General features: G+C 37.9%; 1 protein-coding gene across 3 annotated transcripts in view; it reads left to right on the top strand.

Annotated features, from left to right (window-relative positions):
* The first annotated feature begins 978 nt into the window (after positions 1 to 978).
* Positions 979 to 23,566, top strand: part of LOC148951349 (transmembrane protein 19) — an 84,039-nt gene continuing 61,451 nt past the window's right edge. For all 3 annotated transcript variants that reach the window (XM_089090812.1, XM_089090810.1, XM_089090811.1), the window contains exons 1-2: positions 979 to 1,089; positions 8,512 to 8,640. In XM_089090812.1, coding sequence (XP_088946938.1) covers positions 8,538 to 8,640 — 103 coding nt within the window. In that variant the 5' untranslated portion in view covers positions 979 to 1,089; positions 8,512 to 8,537. The remainder of the gene's footprint in view (positions 1,090 to 8,511; positions 8,641 to 23,566) is intronic.

Genomic DNA, 23,566 nt, shown 5'->3' with positions numbered 1-23,566 from the left:
TTTTACTGTGGCACCTCGTGATTTTCATTTTACCCTTCCGCTGATTATGCAGAGCCTCGTTTTCAGGCACTGGGTTCGAACACGGGTTGCTATTGAGTTCTACATCAAGTGTTTTTTTTATGGTTGCGGGTTCAACGCGAATCCGCTTCTAAGCATTTTCAGCTACCGGGTTTTCCCCGTGTCTGAACCAGGGTTCCTTGAATCTGGAACCCGCAAAAATCCCAGGTTCAAACCCAAGCTCTGCGTTCATTGGCGATAAATTCAAAAATGGCTAACCATCCTGAATTCACAGCCCGTGAAGTTTGCTCATTGGGTTCCCAAACATTTAATTTTGAGTTGAAAATCAAGTATTTTGTAGTAGGCATCAAGACATGGCTAATTGTAGAAAAAGCCAAGACAGATAGTCCGAGTAATTAGGGGGAAATTCTATTCCTCAGTATCAAGCGTTTTCAGCTACGAAGTTTCAACCCCGTGTTTTCCTCGAGAACCCGCTTTGTGAAAACGCTTGATGCACTAAACGAAACAACTTGTGTTCGAACCCGCTGATGGTTCGTTTACACATTGCGGAAATCCGTCCGTTTCTGTTCGAACTATAGCTGAAATAACGCTGCGTTTTAAGGCAAATATTTCAAATTATTGCAACAGCATGACCTATGTTCTTACCCTCTTCTGAAAGCTGTTGAGCAATAGAGAGCCAAATGACACCTTTTTTCTTAGTTTTCTTATAACCTGGGTGCGCAGGATCTGGATTAGTCTTGAACCAAAGTTATAAGATCGTGTAGTTTTTGATAATCCATACTCATGATTTTATTCATTTAAAAATCTTGCCAAGATTCCGTCCTGATTTGACCAAAACGTTGCGGAAAGCTAGAGATTTTTTCTAGCACGAAAGCAGACGGAATTCCCGCACGGATTGCTAAATCTGCATGAATTTCCGCAATGTGTAAACGAACCATGAACCTGAAAACGAGACTCTGAATTTTCAGAACGGCAACCGTGTACGCATTTTAACTTAAAAACTAATAACGTGACCTATAATTGAAGTATTTTTTTGACAGTATGAAATGGTGATAGGAAGCTAATTAAAAGGTAATAGGTAAATTTCATTATTTGCAGTTATAGTTTGTTTAATCAAGGTGAATTTACACATAACAAACCAATAAAATTTGTGTACTTTGGTTAGGCATAAGTTTTTAAAACATTTGACTACACTAAGCTGCAGTAGGAATTGAAGTTATCCAGGGTAAAATTGCTCTTCAGAATACTTTTTCCAACTTAGAAAAATGTAGTAGTATAGTACTTCCACTCTTCTAAAGGAAATACTGTAAAATTTTTGTTTTTTGTTTAATTAACACAGAACAAACCAACAAAAACTTGTGTACTTTGGTTGGGTGTGAACTTCAAAAACATTTGACTAGGCTAAGCTGTGGTAGAAATTGAGGTAAAATTCTACTTTAGCTACGTTTGGCCGTCTTGGAAAGGGGTTCCTATGTTAGGAAAATGAAACTTTCTGGGATGGGTCTACAGGCTAAAGTATGTCCCAGTAATGTATTTTGAAGCACCTACCTCCTGTCCTTCTCCCTCTAGAGGGTCCTGGGTAAATATATACCAAATCATATTAGCCTCCTATTGAGTAACAACTAAAGTGAATATAGGCCTACCATTCAATGCCTTTTTTTATGCTGATTACAAAAATAATAATCATTTCTATCAGAAATGAATTTTAGCCCCCTATATATGCCAATTCATGGTATATATTTCTACATTAGGGGGGGGGTTGAGGGTAAAGTTTAAACTTACCTCCCATTTACATCAGAAATAAAATTTGCCCCCACCCCCCTAATGTAGAAATATATACCCTGAATTGGCATATATAGCCTATAGGGGGGGGCATGGGCATAGGCAGCATAGGGCCTATTGTCTAGGGGGAGGGCATTCAATAGTGTGATGGAGTTTTATCAACTGCTTTTTCCAAACCATCTGCTTTTTCAGCCATATCTAATGTAAATTTGAAGGTCTAGGGGGTAGCTGCCCCCCTCCCTATGCTCATGGAGGGGGTCTAAAATTTGTTTCTGATAGAAATGATTATTATATTTGTAATCAGCATAAAAAAAGGCATCAAATAGTATATTCACTTTAGTTGTTACTCAATAATATGATTTGGTATATATTTACCAGGTCCTGAAATTTGCCTACATGACAGGTCTATACCTATTGAAATTTGAAAAAAAACTACATTTTACTTTAATTTTCAGTTATCAGTTTCTTTTTCTCTGGCATTAATTCTGAAAATGCAATTCTTGTTATTTGAGTAGAATTCTAAGCCATATCAGTGGGTTTTTTTTTCAAAATTTAGGAAAAGTATTTAGCCTACTTATCTTTAAACTTTATAAATTAGGTTTGAGCAAAGTTGTGAAGCTGAAAAAAATTTTGTTGTACTTCATTTAAGCAGGTGATCTATTTTGCAAGGTTTCACTTTTATAAAACAGAGATTTTTAAAGGTCATCAAAGGTCAGGACCCTCTAGAGTAGACCCCAAAGCCGCACCAAAAAGTCTGCGGCGCACCGCAGAAAAAATGGTGGCGTGCTGCCGAGCTTGCATCAGCGTGCTGACGCTGCCGCTGATTCTATCGGCAGCGGCATCACTAACATGCCGCCGTGTTTTTTTTCTATTTTTTGGTTGTCGATATCAACATCCAGGCTTCAACTGTCATCCTAGCTAATCTGTTTCTTAAAGATAAATACTGTTATCTTGTGCTTGCCATGTATATTGGTTTGTAGGAAGGAGAAGAAGAAATTTTTCTTGAAACAAAAATTCTACCTTCCACTTTAAAATTCTGTTAATTTTTCTGTCTGATTTTTTGGATGAAAAGAGGTAGGTAAAAGAGCATTAGGCAATTCAGGATTTTATCATAGACAGCACAATTGTGCTGCCTAAGTAAAGAACAATGTTGGCACAATGTAGTATTTATTTTTTTTTTCATACCAGAGCAATTTGTATTGAAGGAGTTGTTGTAGAAACTTTGAGAAGGGTTCATTCAATTGGAAATTGGGATAGCTAGTGCCCCTTTTAATAGTTGAAAGTGATTGGAAGGCAACTAACACCCCTTCCAAGCCCACCATTTCCCCAAACACATCCAATCAAAATTTTAAGATAGCCATTTTGTTCAGAGTAACTGATTTCCAGAGGGAAAATATGTTTTTTGAGGAGGTTACTCCCCTACAAGCCTTAGAGCAAGGGTTTTAAGTTATGCCCTGGGGGTATATAAGAACGATGTTGGCACAATGTATTATTTATTATTTTTTCCTTTAGACCAGGGCACTTCATATCAAAGAAGTTGTTGTAGAAACTTTGAAAGGGCTCATTCAATAAGAGATTGGAGTGGCTTGTGCCCTTTTTAATAGTCGAAAATGATTGGAAGGCAACTAACACCTGTCCATGCCCACCATTTCCCGAAACACATCCAATCAAAATTTTGAGATAGCCATTTTGTTTAATGTAGCTGAAAGTTCTGGAAATTAGGTCTCAGAGGATGACAACCACCCTCACAGCCCTTAGGGTAAGGGTTGTAATTTATGCCCTGGGGGCATATATGGTGTTTATAGAAAGCGTTGTCGTAGAAACTCAAAAAGGGATCATTTGATTGGAAATCAAAAAGCCTAGTCCCCTTTTTAATAATTGAAAGTGATTGGAAGGCTTGACATTTTTATAGTAGAGATTGATGTGGGTATAATGTATCATTTTTGTTGTTGTTGTTGTTGTTTAGACCAGGGCACTTTGTATTGAAGGTGTTGTTGCAGAAACTTAGAAAAGGGCTCATTTGATTGAAAATAGAAAGGGCTGATGCCCTTTTTAATAGTCAAAAGATTAAATAAAAATGCACTGTGTTAATGCTAATTCCCAATAAGGCATCTCAACAGTATCCCAAGAACGACTGAGGGTATTATGTTCAAACTTTCGGGGCTTCTTCTGCTCTTAAAATTTGACCAAATCAAAATAGCCTAAGTGTATCCAAGCTATCAAAGAAAGTAAACAAATTTTTTTGCGAATGTTATCAAGTTTGCAGTTTCAGGTCAACTAGAGGAGGTATGAAACTAAATTAAACACTACTATTTGTTTCCAGATTTTTAAAAGGGTCTATATTTTTAAAAATTGGTGAATTTTTTTTTGCAGCGTACAAATAGCAGGTCAAACTATAAATTCTTAAAAAACCAAAAAGATTTAAAGTATTATTTCCTTTTTCCCTGAAAAGACTATATCAGTACAAAATGAACAGAAATTAATTAAAAAAATACTGTTTCCACAAAATAAGTTTTTCAAAGAAAAGTAAAGAACTCCATTAAACAAAAAATGAGCAAAATTTAAATCAAATAATCTACCAATCATGAAACTACCACAAATCAGCATCAATAAATAAATGAAACCCATAACGAACAGAAATTACAATAAATAACTGAGTAAAACCCAAAATGAGCAGAAATTGACATAAGTTGGGCTCAAAACCCCTATGCCTTCCCAAGGCCAGAACATAATTTGCACTTTACTGAAAAAAATACAAATGAATGTGCATTGTCAGTTTATAAACATATGCTAATATTTAGTAATCAAAATGTTAATATTATTTGACTTATTAAAGTTATAAAAGTAAAAACATTTATATTTTTTAGTTGAGGTGCAGTTTAGTTCCTCCTGTAGTGTAGGGTGCAGGAGCCCTATGGTAAAGGTGCAGTTTTGTTCTCCCTTATAAAAACAACTTATTTTAGCAGATACAAAGAAAAAGCCCATTTGCAGCATTCTGTGGGACCCCAAGGTCCAATGCTAGTATCAGATCCCGCGAGTCAAGTTCTGGCTGTAACGGCCACAAGTGCCCCAGCTAAACGGCTTTTTAGCACGACAGGACTGATAAGGACTGCAAAAAGATCAATGGCTCCAGGCAGAGTGAACAAACTCACTTTTGTTACATCAATTGTAACTGAAGTGATGTAGCTGCTGATTTAAAATTGTTGGTGTTGTTAAGCCATGGTATCTGACTTGTATACAGTGTTTTTTTGATGTTGTTATTTGTTTTTTTTTCACTTCTTTTCGTATGTATTTGATGAACAGCAGATGTTTAAACTTCAAACTTTGAAAGTTATCACACATTAGCCCAAATTATTAACAAGAAGGAAATGATTAAACATGGGATTTTATAGAAACAATGCGATGTTAAACATAAACACAACATAGGTTTCCCTGGGTCTAGTGGCTAAAAATGAGAATTATACTTGGTCTGATTGACGTTGAACATAAACACTTTCCTCATGGCCCAACAAATTCCTGTTTTGTCATATTGTTCTTGTTTGTTTTTAGCCAACCATTTAAAAATCCTTACTAAAATCGAGGTTGAACGTGCTTGGTGAAGTGGAATTTTTATTATTATTTTTAACCAGAAAAATCGGCGCGCTGTGGCGCGCCGCCGGTCCAAAATCGGTGGCGCGCCGCCGCCGATACTAAATCACACATTCGCCGCCGTCATGTCGGCGTGGCGCGGCTTCGGGGACTACTCTAGAGGGAAAAGGAGTGGAGGTAGGTACTTCAAAATACCTTCCTGGGACATACTTTAGCCTATAAACCCATCCCCAAAAGTTTCATTTTCCTAACCTAACCCCTTTCCAAGATAGCCAAAAGTAGCTAAAGTAGAATTTTACTGGAATTAAAGTTATCCAGGGTAAAATTGCTCTTCAGATCATTTTCACCAACTTAGAAAAATGTAGTAGTACAGAACTTCCACTCTCCTGAAGGAAACAGTATAAAATTCCAGAAAAAGTCACTAAAATAGGCTAGACTACTTACTTGTATCATCTCTAAATGTGGACTACAGTAAAATTCTAAATTAGCCTAGGAGCTTTGATTGCTCTTGCCAAGAAGTTGAACTAGGTGAATAAAACTCCCTGAAATGGATTCAGATCCTTAGTGGTCCTCTGGGAAGGTATTTTGAAGTACATATCTGTACTTCTCCCCCTCCAGAGGGGACTGGGTAATATTGGAGATGTTTACATTACTGAGCTACAAACTATGCTTAGGCTAGGTGGACATACCACTTGATTACCTTTTTCATGTGCTTTCTGAAAATAATAATTGCTTTACTCAAAAACTCAATTTTAAGCCCTTAAAGGGTTCATCTTTTTTAAACGTGTGTACCTATAATTTCATAAACTGTGATGTTGTGCCACCTAGGGACCCCCCCCCCCAAAAAACAAAAACAATTCCATTCTTGCTGAAAACTCTCCCAGGGAAGTTTCCTACCTGCAGACAATTTTGCTCTAGAAGATTCTCCTTACATTCAATTGAAAAAAAAAACTTTTTAATTAATTCTTGATTGTTCTTTAAATCATGCCTAAAATCCCTCCCTCATCAGAAAATTTTGCTCAGAAATCTTCCTTTCCCAAAGGAAAGTTTTCCATTGCAGAAAATTCCCCCAACAGATAATTTCTCCTGTGGAAAATCCCCCTTCCCCCACCCCCAGAAAAAAAGAAGAAAAATCACATTTATGAATTCTGGTAAATTTCCCCCAGGTAAAATTTTCCCTGGAAGATTTGCCAAGAAACTTCCATCTCAACAGAAAAATCTCCCCACTGAAAATAGCCCCCTGGCTAAAATCATCACTCCTCCTGAAAAATGTCTGTATATTTCTCAAGAACAAGTACTGTATGTAAACAATGGGTGTATTCTATTTGCCCTTTCCCCAGAGGCTCTGCTGGATCATATCATCCCCAGAGGAATAGTTGTAGGACTTTCCAAGTATGCTGACAATATGTCTTTCTGAAAATTTTGATAAAATGTATTTCAGGAAAAAGGGGCATGGAAGGTTGACTAGTTGCCCTCTGATCCTTTTAGTCACTATAACTTTGATTTCCATTTAAATGAGCCCTCTTCTGGTCTTCTAGTACCATGGGTTCAATACCACCAGCCTTGGAGAAAAAAACATAAACACATCCATGATCTCTCTTCTGGCAAAAATACAAAATTCTACATTATTGCAGATAGGGGCCTGAAATCTCTTTAGTAGGGTTCTCTTATCTACTGAATCTGATGGTGCTATTTTCTTTAAGGTCCCTTGATTTATTGGTGGTGCTTCCCTCTTTTTCCAAAAATTAGGCAAATATCCTCATGCTTGTAACTTTTGATGGGTGCATTAAACTTAATGATTTCTATACATTTGGAATCAACATAAAAATCAATTCTTTCAATGTGTTTATTGTTGCCAAAATTCCATTTTTTACAGTTATGGTCACTATTGGCCTGAATTGCTCCTCACTTACAGTTTGTTACCAACTCTCTGGTTTGACCTAAATATATTTCCTTTAAACAATTAAATTTTTCAACTTGGTCAAAGACAAGTTTCTTTTAAACATGAGGGGGATGCCATTCTGTTCAAGCCCTGCTGTTTATATTCAGGTTTAAGCTAATATCTGTATTTCAGTACTGCAATGATAATAACACCTCCAAATCTTATTTGGGAGGGGGTCTGAAATTTTTAAAGTCAAGTTTATCCTGCTTCTAAACTAAAGATCAGAATATAAAGATTTCTATTGATTAGATTTCCAGAATTGCTTCCACTAAAATGTCACAAAATATTTAGACTACCTTTATGATTTTCACTATTACAATATTACTTTCATATGCTATAACATTTTAATCATGAGCCCCAAATTGGTTATGGAGAAATGAAAAGATATAATTGTTTTAAGGATTTTTTTTTCTTTTTTTACTCTAAAATATGAATTCAGCCCATCTGGACTTGTTACAGTCAACTTTTTGAAATAAATAATATCCTACCTCAAACATTGAATTTGAATCTAAAAGCATCATACAAGGACATAATTTAATAATTTCCAATTCTTTTTTCTTTTCTTTTTTTAAAGAAAGTATTTCCTGTTTGAAAGTGAAGGAATATATTTTAGCCATTTCAAAAGTGGGAGCATTGCAAGTAAGTCTCTTTAATATGTAGCCTACATTTTGCTAGGAGTATCATAACATGCAATGAGGTTCCCACCTGTTGGAACAAAAGCTTATATAGACTACTACTGTAATATTTGATATTCATTTTCCAAATATGCACTTGGGAGGAATATTTGCAAGGTTTGATAATTGACATGAAGTATATCTTTTCATATTAAGTTTTAATATGACAAAATGAGATCATTATGTTTAGATAGGCTAGCTTGCTATGATTGTTTTTTTGTTGTTTTTTTTTTACTCTGTTGATATTTACATGAATGAAGTCTTGAACAGAGAGAGGTAGAGGGAAAAATATGCACTCTTGTGTTAGCCTCAGGCAACGTAGTGCTGTGATCTAACTTTGTTCTGTGATCACTTGATTGTAGAATTAGTATGATTTTCCTTATTTTTAGTGTTTTGCAGTTATCAATTATTGTCTCATTGTCTTTTCATTAAGACTTTTCTTTTTTCCTTTAAAAGAATCATTTCTTTGCTTCCAAAACACTTTGTTAAATGCTATTTTCTTTGTAGCTTCTATTCACTAACAAGGATCCAGTATGGCTATAAAAGAACTGATAGCAGTAAATATCCTGGTACCAATATGTTTGATCTTATGGGCTGGGTCATCTGCTCTGAGTAAAGTGACAGTTGGTGGAAAAGGTGATTTTATTTCTAAATATTTATTGATATTTTAATGTTACAGTCTGCCAGCTATCTTAGTGACAAAAAATATTACATCAGAGCAATCTATAGCTACTAGTAATAGTTTTATATAAGTGTTTTATTTATCTTTAAGAACTGCTTTTGTCAAATTAGAAGAAATGTATGTAAAATATTCTTGAAATCTGAAACTAGGAACTTAGGTGTCATTTATGAGGTGGGACAGTACCCCTCTCCTTGATCCAATATTTATATTGATTCAGTAAAACAAATGGAATTAGTAAAGCTGGGATGTAAAGCACTGATGTTTTCTGGCTTGCCACTTAAATTCTATAACAGGCAGGAATAAAATAATCAGACAAGCAAAAGATGAAGAGTCAGTAAATGTAGCAGTTTTACCAACTCAATTAGGTAAAAACATGAATAAGATAAATGAAATGGTAAGATTAGTATGGAAAACAGACATCTAGTGTGATATCAGGGGCCAATTTGATGGCCAGGTTTTAGTAAAAGACATCATATCAACTAAAAAAAAAAAAAACAATTGCTTCAAGTTAAAATTTACTTAAACTTTGGCCTTCCTATGCTGGCTGGTGCACAAGGTGACAACAGTGCATCTCCATGTTGACCTTTCCAGTACTTTGGACTAAATATTTTTCAGGGATAACCTCAGCAATGTAGCCAGCTTTTCAACATAATGTCCAAGTGTCACTTTCTGTGTCTTCTGATTTTAGGAGGGACCCAACACAAAACACCATGTTGTAGGTGGTCTTCCCCCATTGTAAGTATGTGCCCTCAATTTTGCCATTGACAGCTTTTAGTTTTATCAATCACAAGTGGCTGTTTCATCTTTTTCCTGATAAAGGTTTTGGTGATTCTGCATGTCTATTGAATATCAAGGATATGTCTGACAAGTCCCTGTATTTGCTATTCATTATTTGCATCTATACTTATATCAGCACAGAGAATCCCTGTAAGACACTAGAATTTACCCAGAACCAATTGGTAAGGTTCTCATCTTCAGTCTGCATAGCATTTTTCTGGTCTTCATATGATTTAGCAATGGAATTGACAATTCTATTGGAGAAACTATAATGCTGCAGAGTTCTCCACAGTGAGTCTCTGTGAACTGGTTTGAGTGGATTCCAAAAATTGATGAAAGTAACAATAGTTACTATTTACTATTTACTCCATTTACTATTTGTTCGTTTCTTCAATTAGTAGTCTCAAACTGAATGTAAAATCAGTACATGATATACCTGGCCTTCAAACCATGTTGTTCATCACTTAGTATTGCATAAATTTTAGATTGAATGTGGTTCAACAGCACTTGGCAGAGTATTTTATTTAGACATAGACATAGACATAGGTTTATTAGGATCGAACAGCGTAGCCATGGCTAATTTATGTCGTCTTTACAACAATATGAGAAGAAAAAAAAAAAAATACAAAGAACACTATAAAAACACTAACACGTGAATTCAAATAACACTAAGTCTTGTTGTATGCTTCAACGAAAAAGGGCACAAACGTGTTTTTGTAGCGGTTGGTCCTGCAGACAGGGGGTTGTAGCTTCGACTGGGATCTGGTTCTTTGGTTAACAGGAGCATCAGGTGGGAGGATCAGTCTGTGATGGGGCGAAGATAGCAGTGACTTGCCGAGGGACATGATCAGTGATAATCGTCTGTCGCTGAGAGATTCAAGGTTCAGTTCTTGCAAGAGTTTGTTGTAGTCGTCACTTCTGTTACCAACGATTATGTTAACAGCTCGTTTCTGCAAAGATTCAAGGTCATCGCAAAGGTAGTGGATGCTCTGGACAAAAGGTCCCCAGACAGCGACGGCATATTCGAGTAGAGGTCTCACATACGTAATATAGGCATTTTTTAGGCTTTGAGTGTCGGAGCCAAACCTGCGCATCAGGACTAGGGTCTGAAGTGATGCATTGCCAGCCTTAATAACCTTCTCCACGTGTTCGGTGAATGTGCAGTCCATCGATAATGTGACTCCGAGGATTTTTGCAGATGGAACAATAGGGAAAGGGACTTGCGGGAATTCCAGATCACGTTTTAAGGGGCAAAACCTGAGGATCATTGATTTGTCTGCATTCAGTGTCAACTTGTAACGTTCACAGTCCTCAGAGAAGGATGCCAGAAGGGTCTAGTTGAACTGACGTTCGATTACACCTTCTCTCACGAGGTATTTGAGGAAAAGTGATGAATCGTCGACGAATTTGAGTCGCTCTTCGAAATTCTGAAGGAGGAAGTTGATGAGGGAGATAAATATGAAACCAGCAAGTCTTGTACCCTGAGGGGCTCCACAGGTAAGTTTAGACCAGTATGAGATCAAGTCACCTTCAAACAATGGAAATACACACTGCGTTCTGTCCTGAAGGAAGCTCATCACTATTGCAAGAGACCGCTTCTGTGCGCCCATTGCTTGCATATTTTTTGCTGCCGTAAGATGACAAATCAGGTCAAATGCTTTCGTGAAATCGGCGAGAGCTAGGTCGATGAAGGTACTGCCCTTGTCAAGCCACTTAAAGATAATGTCAACTAGGCGCACGAGGTATATCGAGGTATTGCAACCTTTGAGGCCGCCATACTGGTAACGGTCTATCTTTTCCCGCGTTTGCTTGAGCAATTCACGCAGGATGAATGACTCGGTGACTTTTGCAAAGGTAGATGTGATTGATATCGGTCGTAACTCGTTGCAAGATTTGGGTGTTTTAGTCTTCGATATAACACGCACAAATGCGCGTTTCCAGCACGACGGGAAAGTTGACTGGGCGAAACATTCGCTGATGATGTGTCCAAGTGGCTTGGCAAGGAAAAGAGAGAACTCTCGTATTAACCTTATAGGTAGCTCTTCAGGAAAAGAGCTACTGGATGGACACAACTTGTTCAGCTCATTGAAAACTTGATACTCAACTATTTCGATTTCACCTTCGTCAGGGCATATTGACAGTAGATTCTCTATTTCAGTGTTAGTTGGGGCAGGAAAGGATGTACAAATGTCAGTAAAGTAATTGTTGACGTCATTTGCACTCACGAGTGACCCATCATCGTTCAGAATACGGATACTGGATGATACTGTTTTTCCAGCAATCTGCCTCACTAGACGGTGCCATTTACGGGGATCCTTTTTTATTTCAGTGTCCAAAAGGGATTTTCCGAAGGACTTTCTTGCCTCGCGACAAAGGCTAACGATTTTGTTTCTTAATAATCGTAACGACGTTGCGTCACCACTTGACTGCCTTACAGTGGTTTTTTTGCGACTCAGCTGTTTTATTTTTGGAGTGATCCAGGGCTTGTCAGATTCGCTCACGACAAATTGCTTTTCCGGGAAAACTTCTAAGTATTTCTCATAGAGTAGGGACTGAAATATTTCTGCTTTCCTGTTGACATCGCTTTCGTTGTATACTTCGCTGAAGCAGTGATTACCGACCCACATTCCGTACGTATTAATAGCAGACCTCGTGATAGGTCTCCGGAGTACTTTTATTTTCTTAAGCTTCCTGATTTCACTTTTTGCCTTCATCAGCAGAGTGTGATGGTCCGATTTGCCCAATGGCCCGTTCGAAAACACGTCTTTGTAATATGGAGCAATGTTTGTAAGAATAAGGTCAAGGGTACTCCCGGTCACATGGGTGGGTATCTTGACCACTTGTGACATACCCAGTGTATTAGCAAGCCATTGTTTCTTTGTTTGGTTGAAGTCACCAGCTGATATGAAGCCCGGGCGGCTATACCGCTGACGTAATGTGTCTAACGTAGATTGAAGGTAGGATACCAACAGCCGTCTGTTCTTGGCACTTTCAGGATAGTAGATACTTGCAATAATGATGCAAGAGACATCTCGTGGTAAATGTTTTGGCTTGCATAATGCCCAGATCGCTTCATGGTCAGGGTCATTGAAGTTATCTAAATATTTGCAGGGGATATCATCGCATACATACAGGGCAACACCTCCGCCAATCCTGTCTGTTCTAGTGTTCAAGAAAACCTTGTAACCAGCCATCCTTCCACTTGTTTCGTCGAGCTGCCATGTTTCGGTAATTGCGGCGATATGGATGTTATTCTGACGTAGAATGACATCTAACTCATCTACTTTATTCGTTAGTGAGCGGACATTGCTCAGAAGGAAGTTGGGAAGTTGGTGTTTACAAGAGAGAACCTGCGGCGATAATACTGGAGGACAATCAGACCCGAAATCATTGGTAGGATCACTGTTGTCAGGGATCAGCCGGGGCGGTAGGCTCACGCGCGGGATTGAGACTAAACACCTCTCACGCTTAGGCTTTTGGCTGGCCAATCGTCCGTAGGTGACTAACACGTCAATCTTAAATTTCTTTCTGCCACCTCTGCGTCCTCTTCTTGTTCGCTTGCGAACGAAGGGAATGTCATCTATATTTTTATAAATTCTTAGTGTGACGAGTGTGGCTATGACAGATGGCGCCAAACCAGCAAAAGAAATGAAAGTACCTTTTTTGCATTGATCAATCCAGTTTTCAGCAGCAGCCTCAGTCACAAAGAATAGCACTATTAATACAGTTTTTATTAATACCACTTTCATCGCAAAGGGAGGAGTATTTCAAGGCACTGAACAAGTTAAACTAGGATAGAATGACTTGCAGCCTCAACGGCGCGAGAGCCATCTATCACTTCTATCACCATCTATCACGCCATCTATTTCCTGTTGACTCTAGAGGGATACCCCACAGTTATCACAGTTGGTCGATCTATCTTTCTTAAATGGCTTGACCCTTTTTCTCTAGTAAGTGGAGGTGTTCTTAGTTTTCCAAATCTTAGTGAGAATATGGTGAAGCAGAATGACCAAAAATCAGGCTGTGTACTTTCAAACTTATATAATTCTGTGTAACTTTGAATAAGCTGATGGAGTCAGTCCTCATTTCAAGTTTACAAAAGTAGTGATTCATTCTAAAAGTCTTGATGGTTGTGTATCACGAGAAGGTCAGAATCTCGTTGAAGTATTCCTTCTACCTATGGTCAGTATCTTCTTTTATAATAAATAGTTGTCTATGTTTGCCTTCTATAGAAGAAGCTGGCTTTGTGAAATCTCTAATGATTTCTGTCATGATGTGATACATCTCCATTGTAATATTTTATTCTTTGCAATCCTTCATAAGTTTCCAAGAGCTGTTACTGATTGTTGGGGCTGGGAAACTCCAATTATTTATCAGGTAATATCCTCTTATTCTTTTCATTATTCTTCCTTTTCTTTGTCTTGCATTCCCCTTTTCTGTTGTAAACTTTTTCAGGTCTTTGGATGCGACAAGCTAATTAAGTATAGTCTTATAATCCAGCTGGGATATCAGTCATCCTCTTTGCCTAGGCAGACTTTCCCGTCTTTTGAATGAATTTAGCTCTGAGACAGTTATAAGTGAAGAGTTTGTATATTTTTTATAGTGAGGTGGCTACCTCGCGTCAACCTCCCGTCCATGATTAGTCAGCATGCCAAAGTGCACACCCTCGAGTGGAAACCCTCGAGAAAAGTATTTTTGATGTTGTGTCTTTTATGACTTGATATCAATAGGTAATTTCTCTAGTTGTATTACTAAGTTTTCGTTTATCCCTAGTTACAGACTAGAGTGTTGAAACAACTTGTTTAAATCTGGTATACTTCCCTGGCAGCATTAACCGGCTAAGTTGATTTGCGTATACTTGGACAAAGAAGGCACCCAGAAGTACACCAGCTTTATTGATTAAGGTGGTTTTGCCTATATTTATAATTACTGCTTGGCTAAGCTTGTGGTGTATGCCTCTTCTCTCACTCTGCTCCCTGTGTGTCAGCCTGAGGTCTAGGTAGTATCGACTTGGAGTGTTTCTGACCTTGAGTCTCTCCAGACAATTGTAGGCTGTGAGAGTAGCCTATGGCTTTGGTCTCAATATTTCTTCTCATTTGGATCATAGTATGTGCCACAGTAATACTGCTGGCACACCTACGTCCCAAATACTGATTCACCGTTTTCTTTTTCACAAACCGAACATTTTGTTTAGCCATACTCTGCACACACTACACCATCACAGGCAAGAATAACACAGCAAGCTTGTCAGACATTTCTGTTGCAATGACTTTGAATATCAAATGCCTCAGTAACCTTTTTTACTACCACCAAGCCAGTCCAGCACATCAGGTGCATAGCTTTACAACCAACTTTAGCATTACAGTCGCCATACACAATTAGAACATGATGCTTAGGTAATGTATTGACTAGATCATTTATATATTAGTAGAAACAGTTTTAAAAGCATCATCAGATTCCTTTGTGGGAGCATAAACAGCAATGATTGTCAGTGTGGATTTAGACCTTGCAAATCAAGCCTTAAGAATTCTTTCGTTCTCAGATAGGCTACATACTGAAGCATCGGTTCTTTGCTTGCTTACTAATGTCCAAGGCAGCGCCTGCTTCCCATCTCTGCTATTTTCTAGAGAAGAATACTTCATAATTATCAACGTACAATGAACTGAACCTACTCAACCTAGCTTCAGATAGAGCTGCTATTTAAATTTTATAGGACTGACGGTTCTTACTGCACCCTCAAGGCAACCTGGTTGAGTGTTAAGATTTATAGTGCTGATGTTATGGTAAATGTGCAAATTGGTTAAAGTCGACATTCGCTGGTGAATGTCTGAAATACTTTTTTTTTTCTCCTTGGATTTAGTCACCATTGTCAGTCAATTTTTTCAATTTAATGCAAGGTTTGATGATGGGAGGTTAGAGTAGATTCTGTTCGGTTAGACGAGGCTAGGTTGGTTTAGGCTAGCTTAAATTATGTTTTTAGCTCATTTCTAATAATTAAAACCGAATTGAACCTAATCTAACTTAACCAAACATAATTTAAACTAATATAATCTAACCTAAGTTTAAGTTTTACCATCATAGGTTGTTTAAGACTGAAAAAGCTGACTCGCAAAGCTAATTGAATTGAAGCAGAGAAAAAGGAATTTCGAACATTCACTAGCGAAGATCGACATTAACTAGATTTCAGAACATTCACCATAACACCAAAATTCCAAATGGCAAGAGTTTGATTGGCTTGTTGTCAGCTTAAACGAAAGATCGAGTAAAAACGAAGTACTTGGTTTGTGTAAATATACCAAGCACAACGATAAGAACGACTTTTAGAATTATAGTGTCAGTTTCCATCAAAACGAACCTGGATTAAAATAAATTTTATTGACCAAGCGCATTGTGTTTAAACTATCTGATATATCAATCCTGGCAACATTAAATGAAAATCCGTTTTATTACCATTGATTAAGTTTTTCAGAGAAAAGTATTGAGCCATATTAAAACTTAGACGAGCAGAAATGAAGTCCTATGATAATTTAAACCTAAAAAGACCAGAAAATGTTATCAAAGAATAAATGAGATCCAAAACCAACAGAAATTAAAATAAATAATCAAATCAAATATAAAGATAATATTTATTGATATGAATAAATCCTAAAACCAATATGAATAAATCACGAATGAATCAATTCTAAAACCAGTGGAAATTAAAAAAAAATATTCAAGTCAAACTAAAAACGAATATATGTTACTACAAACAGGAGTTTGTAGTGAACTGAGAGGAGATTAGTCACTGAATGTTTAATATATAATGATGTTAATTTCTGGAAATCTCAGCAATTCAAGATTTTGTTTAAAAGTATTTTTTTTTTCAATGTTATACTTGGAAAAAAATGTTTAAAATATATTTGTTTTTTAGTAAAGTGCAAATGATGCAATAGACATCTCTCTTTCAATGAAAAAAGTTCCAAGTTTTCTCTTTTTAGCATACAACTGACTTATTTTTGCTGTCAAAGGTGAGAAGTCGTATGAATTCCTAGTAGCTTTATTTCATCAATTATTTTAGACGCCAGAAAAGGTAGGCTGAAAACTCTCCGTTAGAAACGGATAAGTGTAATACAACAAACTTGTCCATATTAACTACCATCCACTGTTTTAGTTTCCTCACAAATGTTGTTAATTTTTTTTCCCTGCATATTTCCACCAATCTGAATATCCTACTGCGAATTTGTCTACCATAACACAGGATGAAGTTGGAAGAAATTAAAGATTATCTTGTAGCGCATCAAAGATAAACAGAAAATTCTCCTTTAAACTTAGTTTTGCTTTCTATAAGTGAGAAAGTTATAAAAAATTCTTGTGAAAAAAGGTTCAAAACTAAATTCATTGTTTAGTCTCTTCAGGAAGATGCTGTTTCAAAATAAAACAAATTCTATTCACAAGTCAGTTGGAGCAAGGTTTAACAACGTTCCTAGAAAATCTAGTCCTTTTGCAATCTTATGAAAGAGACTCGCCTCGTTTCTCTTGTCAATAAGTCCTGCTAATTATTCAAATTGGCAGTCCAGTCCAGACTAAATGAGGATCAGAAACACTCTCGAATTATTCTATTATTACAAAACCTATAGGACTGCACTTGTACCTAGTAAAGTGGACTCGATGTTAGTCCCATAAATTTTATATTTTATGTACGATGTGTATTTTTGCCCAAAATATCCATCTCCAAGAATTAATTCAAATGTAAGTGGTGTTAAGCTCTTCCTTGCACTAAGATAACGCCGTTGGACAACATCAATATCAAACAGGAAATAGTACAGGATAATTCCTAGGCGCCGCCGTGGAAAAAGTGGGGTAGCATAGTAGTAATGCTACTTGGTAGTTTCCAAGGCCTAGTGAAATTTGTTGGCAGATTTTGAAATTTGTAAGCAGATTTGGCAGCCTTTGGAATACTGTCGAACTCTGCTACTGGCAGCTTTGGAACTTTTTCAATACCTGCCTAGGCGTATAATTAAAGTATGGACGAGGCACGTTCCTTGGAATGAGACCATAGCCTTTTCCTTCTCAAAGCAGAAATTGACTCTGCTGCATTGCATGCTGTTTTTTTCTGGCCAAATCACGAAAAGGCTTAAGATGCGTGGGTAAAAAGCAGACATGTCACTAGAACAAGAGGATGAGCCAAAAACAGTCTTAGTCGTTTTGTCGTTCTAGCTTTAGCAAACTGAAATTGGTCGTGACAAGTTGCTAACAAGCTACATACTAACTTAATGCAGATATCCGGCAACAAACAATTTTATTTTCACATATTAGTAGCTAAGATTAAGATAAGATAAGATTTATTGCTAAAAAGTGGCTATCACAAGCCCAAAAGTACCGAATTTGTACTTTAGCGTCAAATATAGCGAAAAAAGAACAACAAAAACAAACAATCGAACAACAACATCAACTTATAAAAGGGTGAGTGTCAAATACGTTAAAATATTAAAAACAAAGTAAAAATTAAACTAATAAAATTATAAGTACAATGTATTAATAAAAAATATATAAACTTAAAATGTCAGCAAACAAAAAAAAACAATTTAGATGTAGACTAAAAAACAAAAATATAAATACCCCAAATTTACAAAAAGGGCAGTGAATTAATAACTATAGGTAAAGAGCGAGTGAGGGGGGGCAGCGGAGATTCAGTGGTTGAAAATGTCAACTATGTAAGGGATAAAAGTATTTCTTCTATATCTTTCCGTGCAAACTCTTATTGGGGCAAGAAGGGGGATTTTTGTTGACACAGAGCGCGGGAGGCGGGGTCGAAGGGGTGAATATTGACCGGGGAAAAGGGGAGTTGTTTGAGGGTTATGAAAGGCATTGTTAGCAAAAGGCAAGGTAATTTTTGCTCTCCTTTCCTTAAGGGTGACAAGATTAGCTCTCCTAAGAAGGGAAATATAAGGTACTTTACCCTCATTGAAGATAATTCTTAGGCACCTTTTTTGTACTGCCTCTATTCTGTCCGACCATTCAATGGAGATGCACGGATGCCAAAGAGGACAGGCGTACTCAAGGGTTGGGCGTACAAATGAGAGGAAAATGCTGAATCAATGAGATTTAGGACATTTAGTTTTTTTAAGGAGTTTAAGGAGGGAAAATATGGCATTTGTACGTTTTGAGATATCATTAATATGACAATCCCATTTTAAATCGCTTGAGATGGTAACGCCCAGTAATTTCATAGTGGTAACGGACATTTCAGGGGGGATTGGACAGGAGAAGGAAGGAGGAGTTTTAAGGAAATTAATAGTAAGAACAGTTGACTTTAAAGGGTTGACTTTCATATCATCAGTAAGAGCTTCGGCTGATATCGATTCCAAGATGTACATTGGGTTGCTTTTGGAATTTTTGGAACATGTCTCTAAGACAGTAAGATCATCAACGAATTTCCATCTATCCGGGAAATAAACACCAAGGTTATTTATCATTGTAAGAAATAAAATTGGACCTAAGAGGGTCCCTTGGGGCACACCATTATAAATTGGGAGGGGATCAGAATATACATTCAGGTATTTCACGACTTGCGTTCTATTAGAGAGGAAAGACGCAATTATTCCAATTAAATAAGGGTCAACTTGAAAGTCATTAGATAGCTTTTCTAGTAGTATATTGTGGTTGATTAAATCAAAAGCTTTTTGCAAGTCAACAGCGATAACATTGAGCCAGGTATTGGGTTTTTCGAGTGTTTTGCATATTGTTTCCATAAGGTGAACAAGATAGTGGGTAGTAGATGTAGAGCGTAGGTTTCCGAATTGTCTTTGGTCAACATTTGGGATTATTTTTACTTTCAAACACTCAGCTAAAAAGCTTTCATATAACTTCGAAAAAACTGGAGTAAGAGTAATGGGACGGACACCATCAGAATCTTGATTTTTACCTTTCTTTTTTACGGAAGTAATAAAACCTAATTTCCAACAATTTGAAAATTTACCAGTAGAGGTAATTTCATTAAAAAGTAAGGACAAAGGCTCTGAGAGGTTGTCGGCAAAGGCTTTAATTAGTACAATCGGAATGTCTAATGGACATGTACTACATTTTTTAATGGTTTAATTTTTGCCTCTACATCCAAGGGCGAAATAACGGGAAAATTGATAGAGCACAAATCATACGGAGTGTCAAAAGAAAGGGGAGGGAGGTTCTGAACTATGGAAGAAAGAAACCTGTTCAGATCATTGGCTGTAACTGAAGGGTCTTCTTGGAAATGAAAATCTATATCATTATGTGTTTCCCACAAATTTTCTTCATTCTATTATACCATTGTTTTGGCTTTGTAGAAAATAAATCCTGGACTTTGCATTTATAATATGAAGAAGCAGATTTACGTATTTCTTTTTTTTTATGTTTACGCAGTGAGTTCGCTTCGGATGTTTTACCACTCTTTAGTAGATTCAATTTAATTCTAATTAGTTTTTTCAATTGGCTAGTAATGTATGGTTTGTCATTAGAACATGTTTTTACTCTTTTCACAGGGAAGGAATTTATGTATTTTGTTTTAATCAGATTTTGGAATTCGGAGACTTTAAAATTAATGTCATTTTTTCCTTTGAGGGACAGCCAGTTTTCATTGGTAATCCAAGATCCAAAAGTGTAAAGGCCATCATTGGAAATTGGGCGAAAAGAGAACTCAGTAACAGAAAAAGTACGACAAAAGCTATTAAAAGGCTTTGCTAATAAATAAAAATAGTAAATTCCTCCTAACAGGGGCAAGGGAACAGGAGGGGCATATAAAGCCTGCAAATTGGTGTAAATCAAATCAAGGGTTGAATTTTCTGTTGTTGTTGGTATTTTTACTATTTGTTTTAAGTTTAGGGAACTACAAAGGGAATTCAACTTGAGATCATTAGCATCACCCACTAAGAAAATACCGGCATTCAGGAATTTGCATAGGACAAAGTCGGCACTACTATTCAGTTGTTGGTGGAATTGCTGTCTCTGTGCAGCGTTTTGATTTGGGGAATAATAGAAGCAGCAAAACACAATCAAATTAAAGGGGCGTGGTAAAACTTTGGGTCTTACACTTACCCAAATGATTTCATCGTAATCTGAAAGGTTGGGAGTATGAATTAATTTAGGAAAAAGATACGTAATTATTTACAAATAATAGTATTCCACCTCCCTTTTTACCTAGGGGGTGATCATGGGGACGAAGTTTTATGAATTGGGAGTAGTTATTAATTTTCAATAAATCAGGGTTCTGTGCTTGGACCTCAGTTATGGCAATTACATCAATTTTGTGTACTTGACAAACGGCCTCTAGCTCGATCAATTTGTTGAAATTCAGGCTTTCGGCTTTCGTAACAAGCAAGTTTGGTATGGTAAAACGGTTACTAATTTGAACATTTTTTTGTTTTTTATTTGTGGAAGGTAGGGGGGGGGTGGTGGACCGTGGATCTGGGAGGGGAGAGGCATCTCATTCGGGATGAGGGCTGGGAGATATTTGGGGTTGAAGTTTAGGGGAAGAGTGCTGTGGGTAAGGGGGTAGGTTTGGTGTATTATTAGAAGGTGGGACTGGACCAGGCTTGAGAGAAAAGGAGGACAGCGAACAAATTATGGGAATATTATTAAGTTGGGATGGAACTACGGCGGAATTCGTCTTACTATTTAAAGTTTTAGAAACTCTGCATGGATGTGCTACCTGTGGATCGTTCTGCCTGCTTACTCTTAAACCAGAGTCATACTGGTAGGGTAGCCAGGGGGGGTAAAGTGCAAGGGAAGGGAGAAAGGTTTCCTGGTGATCTGGGAGTAAGTCAAATTGGGAGTGTTCTTTATATGGGGGTTGGGGGGGGGGCAAGATGATGCTGAGGGAGGGAAGTACGGTGGGGGTTGTCTGAGAGGGGTTGGGTTTGTTTCGGCAAATAACGGGTGGAGTCCAGAACCGGTCGGTAACTTCTTGGATGCACAGAGAAGAACGGAGTCGAAAGGAAGTGGATTTTTGGGAGGAAAATGAGTGAGGGGGTTTGGGGATGGTCCGAATTGAGTAAAGTGATTGTGGGGGTTGGACTGACTGGGCAGGCGTAAGTACTTGGGGCGGAGGATTGTTTCGAGGGATGGATTCCTAAGGTATACTGCGCTGTATCGGGTTTGCAGGGGGATAAGAGTAGAGATGGGGGTCCGACTCCCGTACTAACCACGTGGTTTATGGTTTTCTCAGTGAGAATGAAAAAACAGGAACTTTCTCACTTGAAAAAACAGGAATTTTGTCGCATTGAAGTATGTGGTCTTGAATGGATATGTGTGTTGGTTTATTTATATGATTTTGTGCTTGGTTGTCATAATCAAATTTTAGATGTTTTATGGTTTCTGTCAGTGAAAATTTGAAAAACAGGAACTTTCTCACTTGAAAAAATATAAACTACGTGGTGCTGTCACAAGTCACACCTGTGAACTTGATTTACATAAAGTTCGCTGAGAGCGTGCACTTACAACAACAACAACATCAACCTTGGAACACCTGTGCTGTCGACCTCAATTCACCTATCGTGAATCAATAATTCCCCTTAGAAACAACAAATTAATTTCCCCTTTCTTGACAGATCAATCAATCAATGACATCATCTGTCAGACTTTAAAAATTTTCGCCTAGAAACATTTCTCAAGGAATAGATCCAAATCATTAATGTCTTTGCCTCGGGAACAGTTCTACTGGTCGAACTCCAAAGGATATTAATAACCAAAGGACATGGAAACAATTAGGCAAGAAACATCTTAGCGATGAATTGTTTTAGCGCGCGAAAAGGTTTCCTATTAATTTGAAATGCGTTAGCGCAGAGATGCCAATAACAAAGGAACACGCTGAATTTGCGTTTAGGGATTATTTGGGCGAAACCGTTTTAGACAGGTTATGGAACTATTTCGGCGAAACAGATAGAGACATTTTAAAAGAAGATTTTGAAGAGATTTTAGAAGAGAATTTAATGGTGAAACTCTGTGGTCGTTATAATACACAAGTTTCATTTGAACAGTGTTGTGAGGTCCTCTAACCCAACCCCAAAGGGTTCCAATCCTCCTACCCCAACCCCGAAGGAAGCCCCCGGTCCTCAAAGGCCCCCCAAGCTCCCAAAGGCCCTCCACCGGTCCCCAAATGTCCCCCAGGCCCCCAACTGCCCCCCGGACACTCAAAGGCCCCCCAAGCTCCCAAAGGGCCACTGGCGCCCCAAAGGCTCACCCAGACCCCCAAATGCCATCCCCGGGCCACCCAAAGGCCCATCGAGCTCCCAAAGGACCAAAGGGGTCCCAAAGGCCCTCCATCGGTCCCCAAATGTCCCCCAGGCACCCAAAGGCCCTCCCGGCGCCCCAAAGGCCCACCCAGACCCCCAAATGCCATCCCCGGACCCCCAAAGCCCATCCCCCGGTCCCCAAATGTCCCCCGAGCTCCCAAAGGACCACCGACACTCAAGGGACCCACAGACCCTCAAAGGCTCTCCCCGAGCACCCGTCTTTCGTTGATGTGTGTTGTCTGAAACCTATGATTTGGGATGTGTAGTTTGCTACTTCAGGCTTTTCTGAGCTAAGGTTTCCTAGTATTTCCTAGGTGAATGTTGTCTGAAACCAATAGTTTGGGATGAGTAGTTTGCTATTTCAGGCTTTTATGAGCTAGGTTTCTTAGCCTTTCGTTGGTGTGTGTTGAGTGAAACTTATGATTTGGGACATGTAGTTTGCTATTTTTGACTTTTCTGAGTTGGATTTCTTAGTCTTTCATAGGTGTGTGGTGTCTGAAACCTATGATTTGGGATGTGTAGTTTGCTATTTTCGACTTTTCTGAGCTGGATTTCTTAGCCTTTCATAGGTATGCGTTGTCAGAAAATTATGATTTGGGATGTATAGTTTGCTATTTCAGGCTTTTCTGAGCTAAGGTTTTATAGTATTTCGTAGGTGAATGTTGTCTGAAACCAATAGTTTGGGATGAATAGTTTGCTATTTTTGACTTTTCTGAGCTAGGTTTCTTAGTCTTTCGTTGGTGTGTGTTGACTGAAACCGTTGATTTGGGATATGTAGTTTGCTATTTTTGACTTTTCTGAGCTGGATTTCTAAGTCTTTCATAGGTGTGTGTTGTATGAAACCTATGATTTGGGATGG

This window comes from Artemia sp. Qi Xiang Cuo, chromosome 6 (genome assembly GCF_049724085.1).
Source record: "Artemia sp. Qi Xiang Cuo chromosome 6, ASM4972408v1, whole genome shotgun sequence".
Classification (NCBI taxonomy): domain Eukaryota; kingdom Metazoa; phylum Arthropoda; class Branchiopoda; order Anostraca; family Artemiidae; genus Artemia; species Artemia sp. Qi Xiang Cuo.
This window is presented reverse-complemented; position numbering and strand designations above follow the sequence as displayed.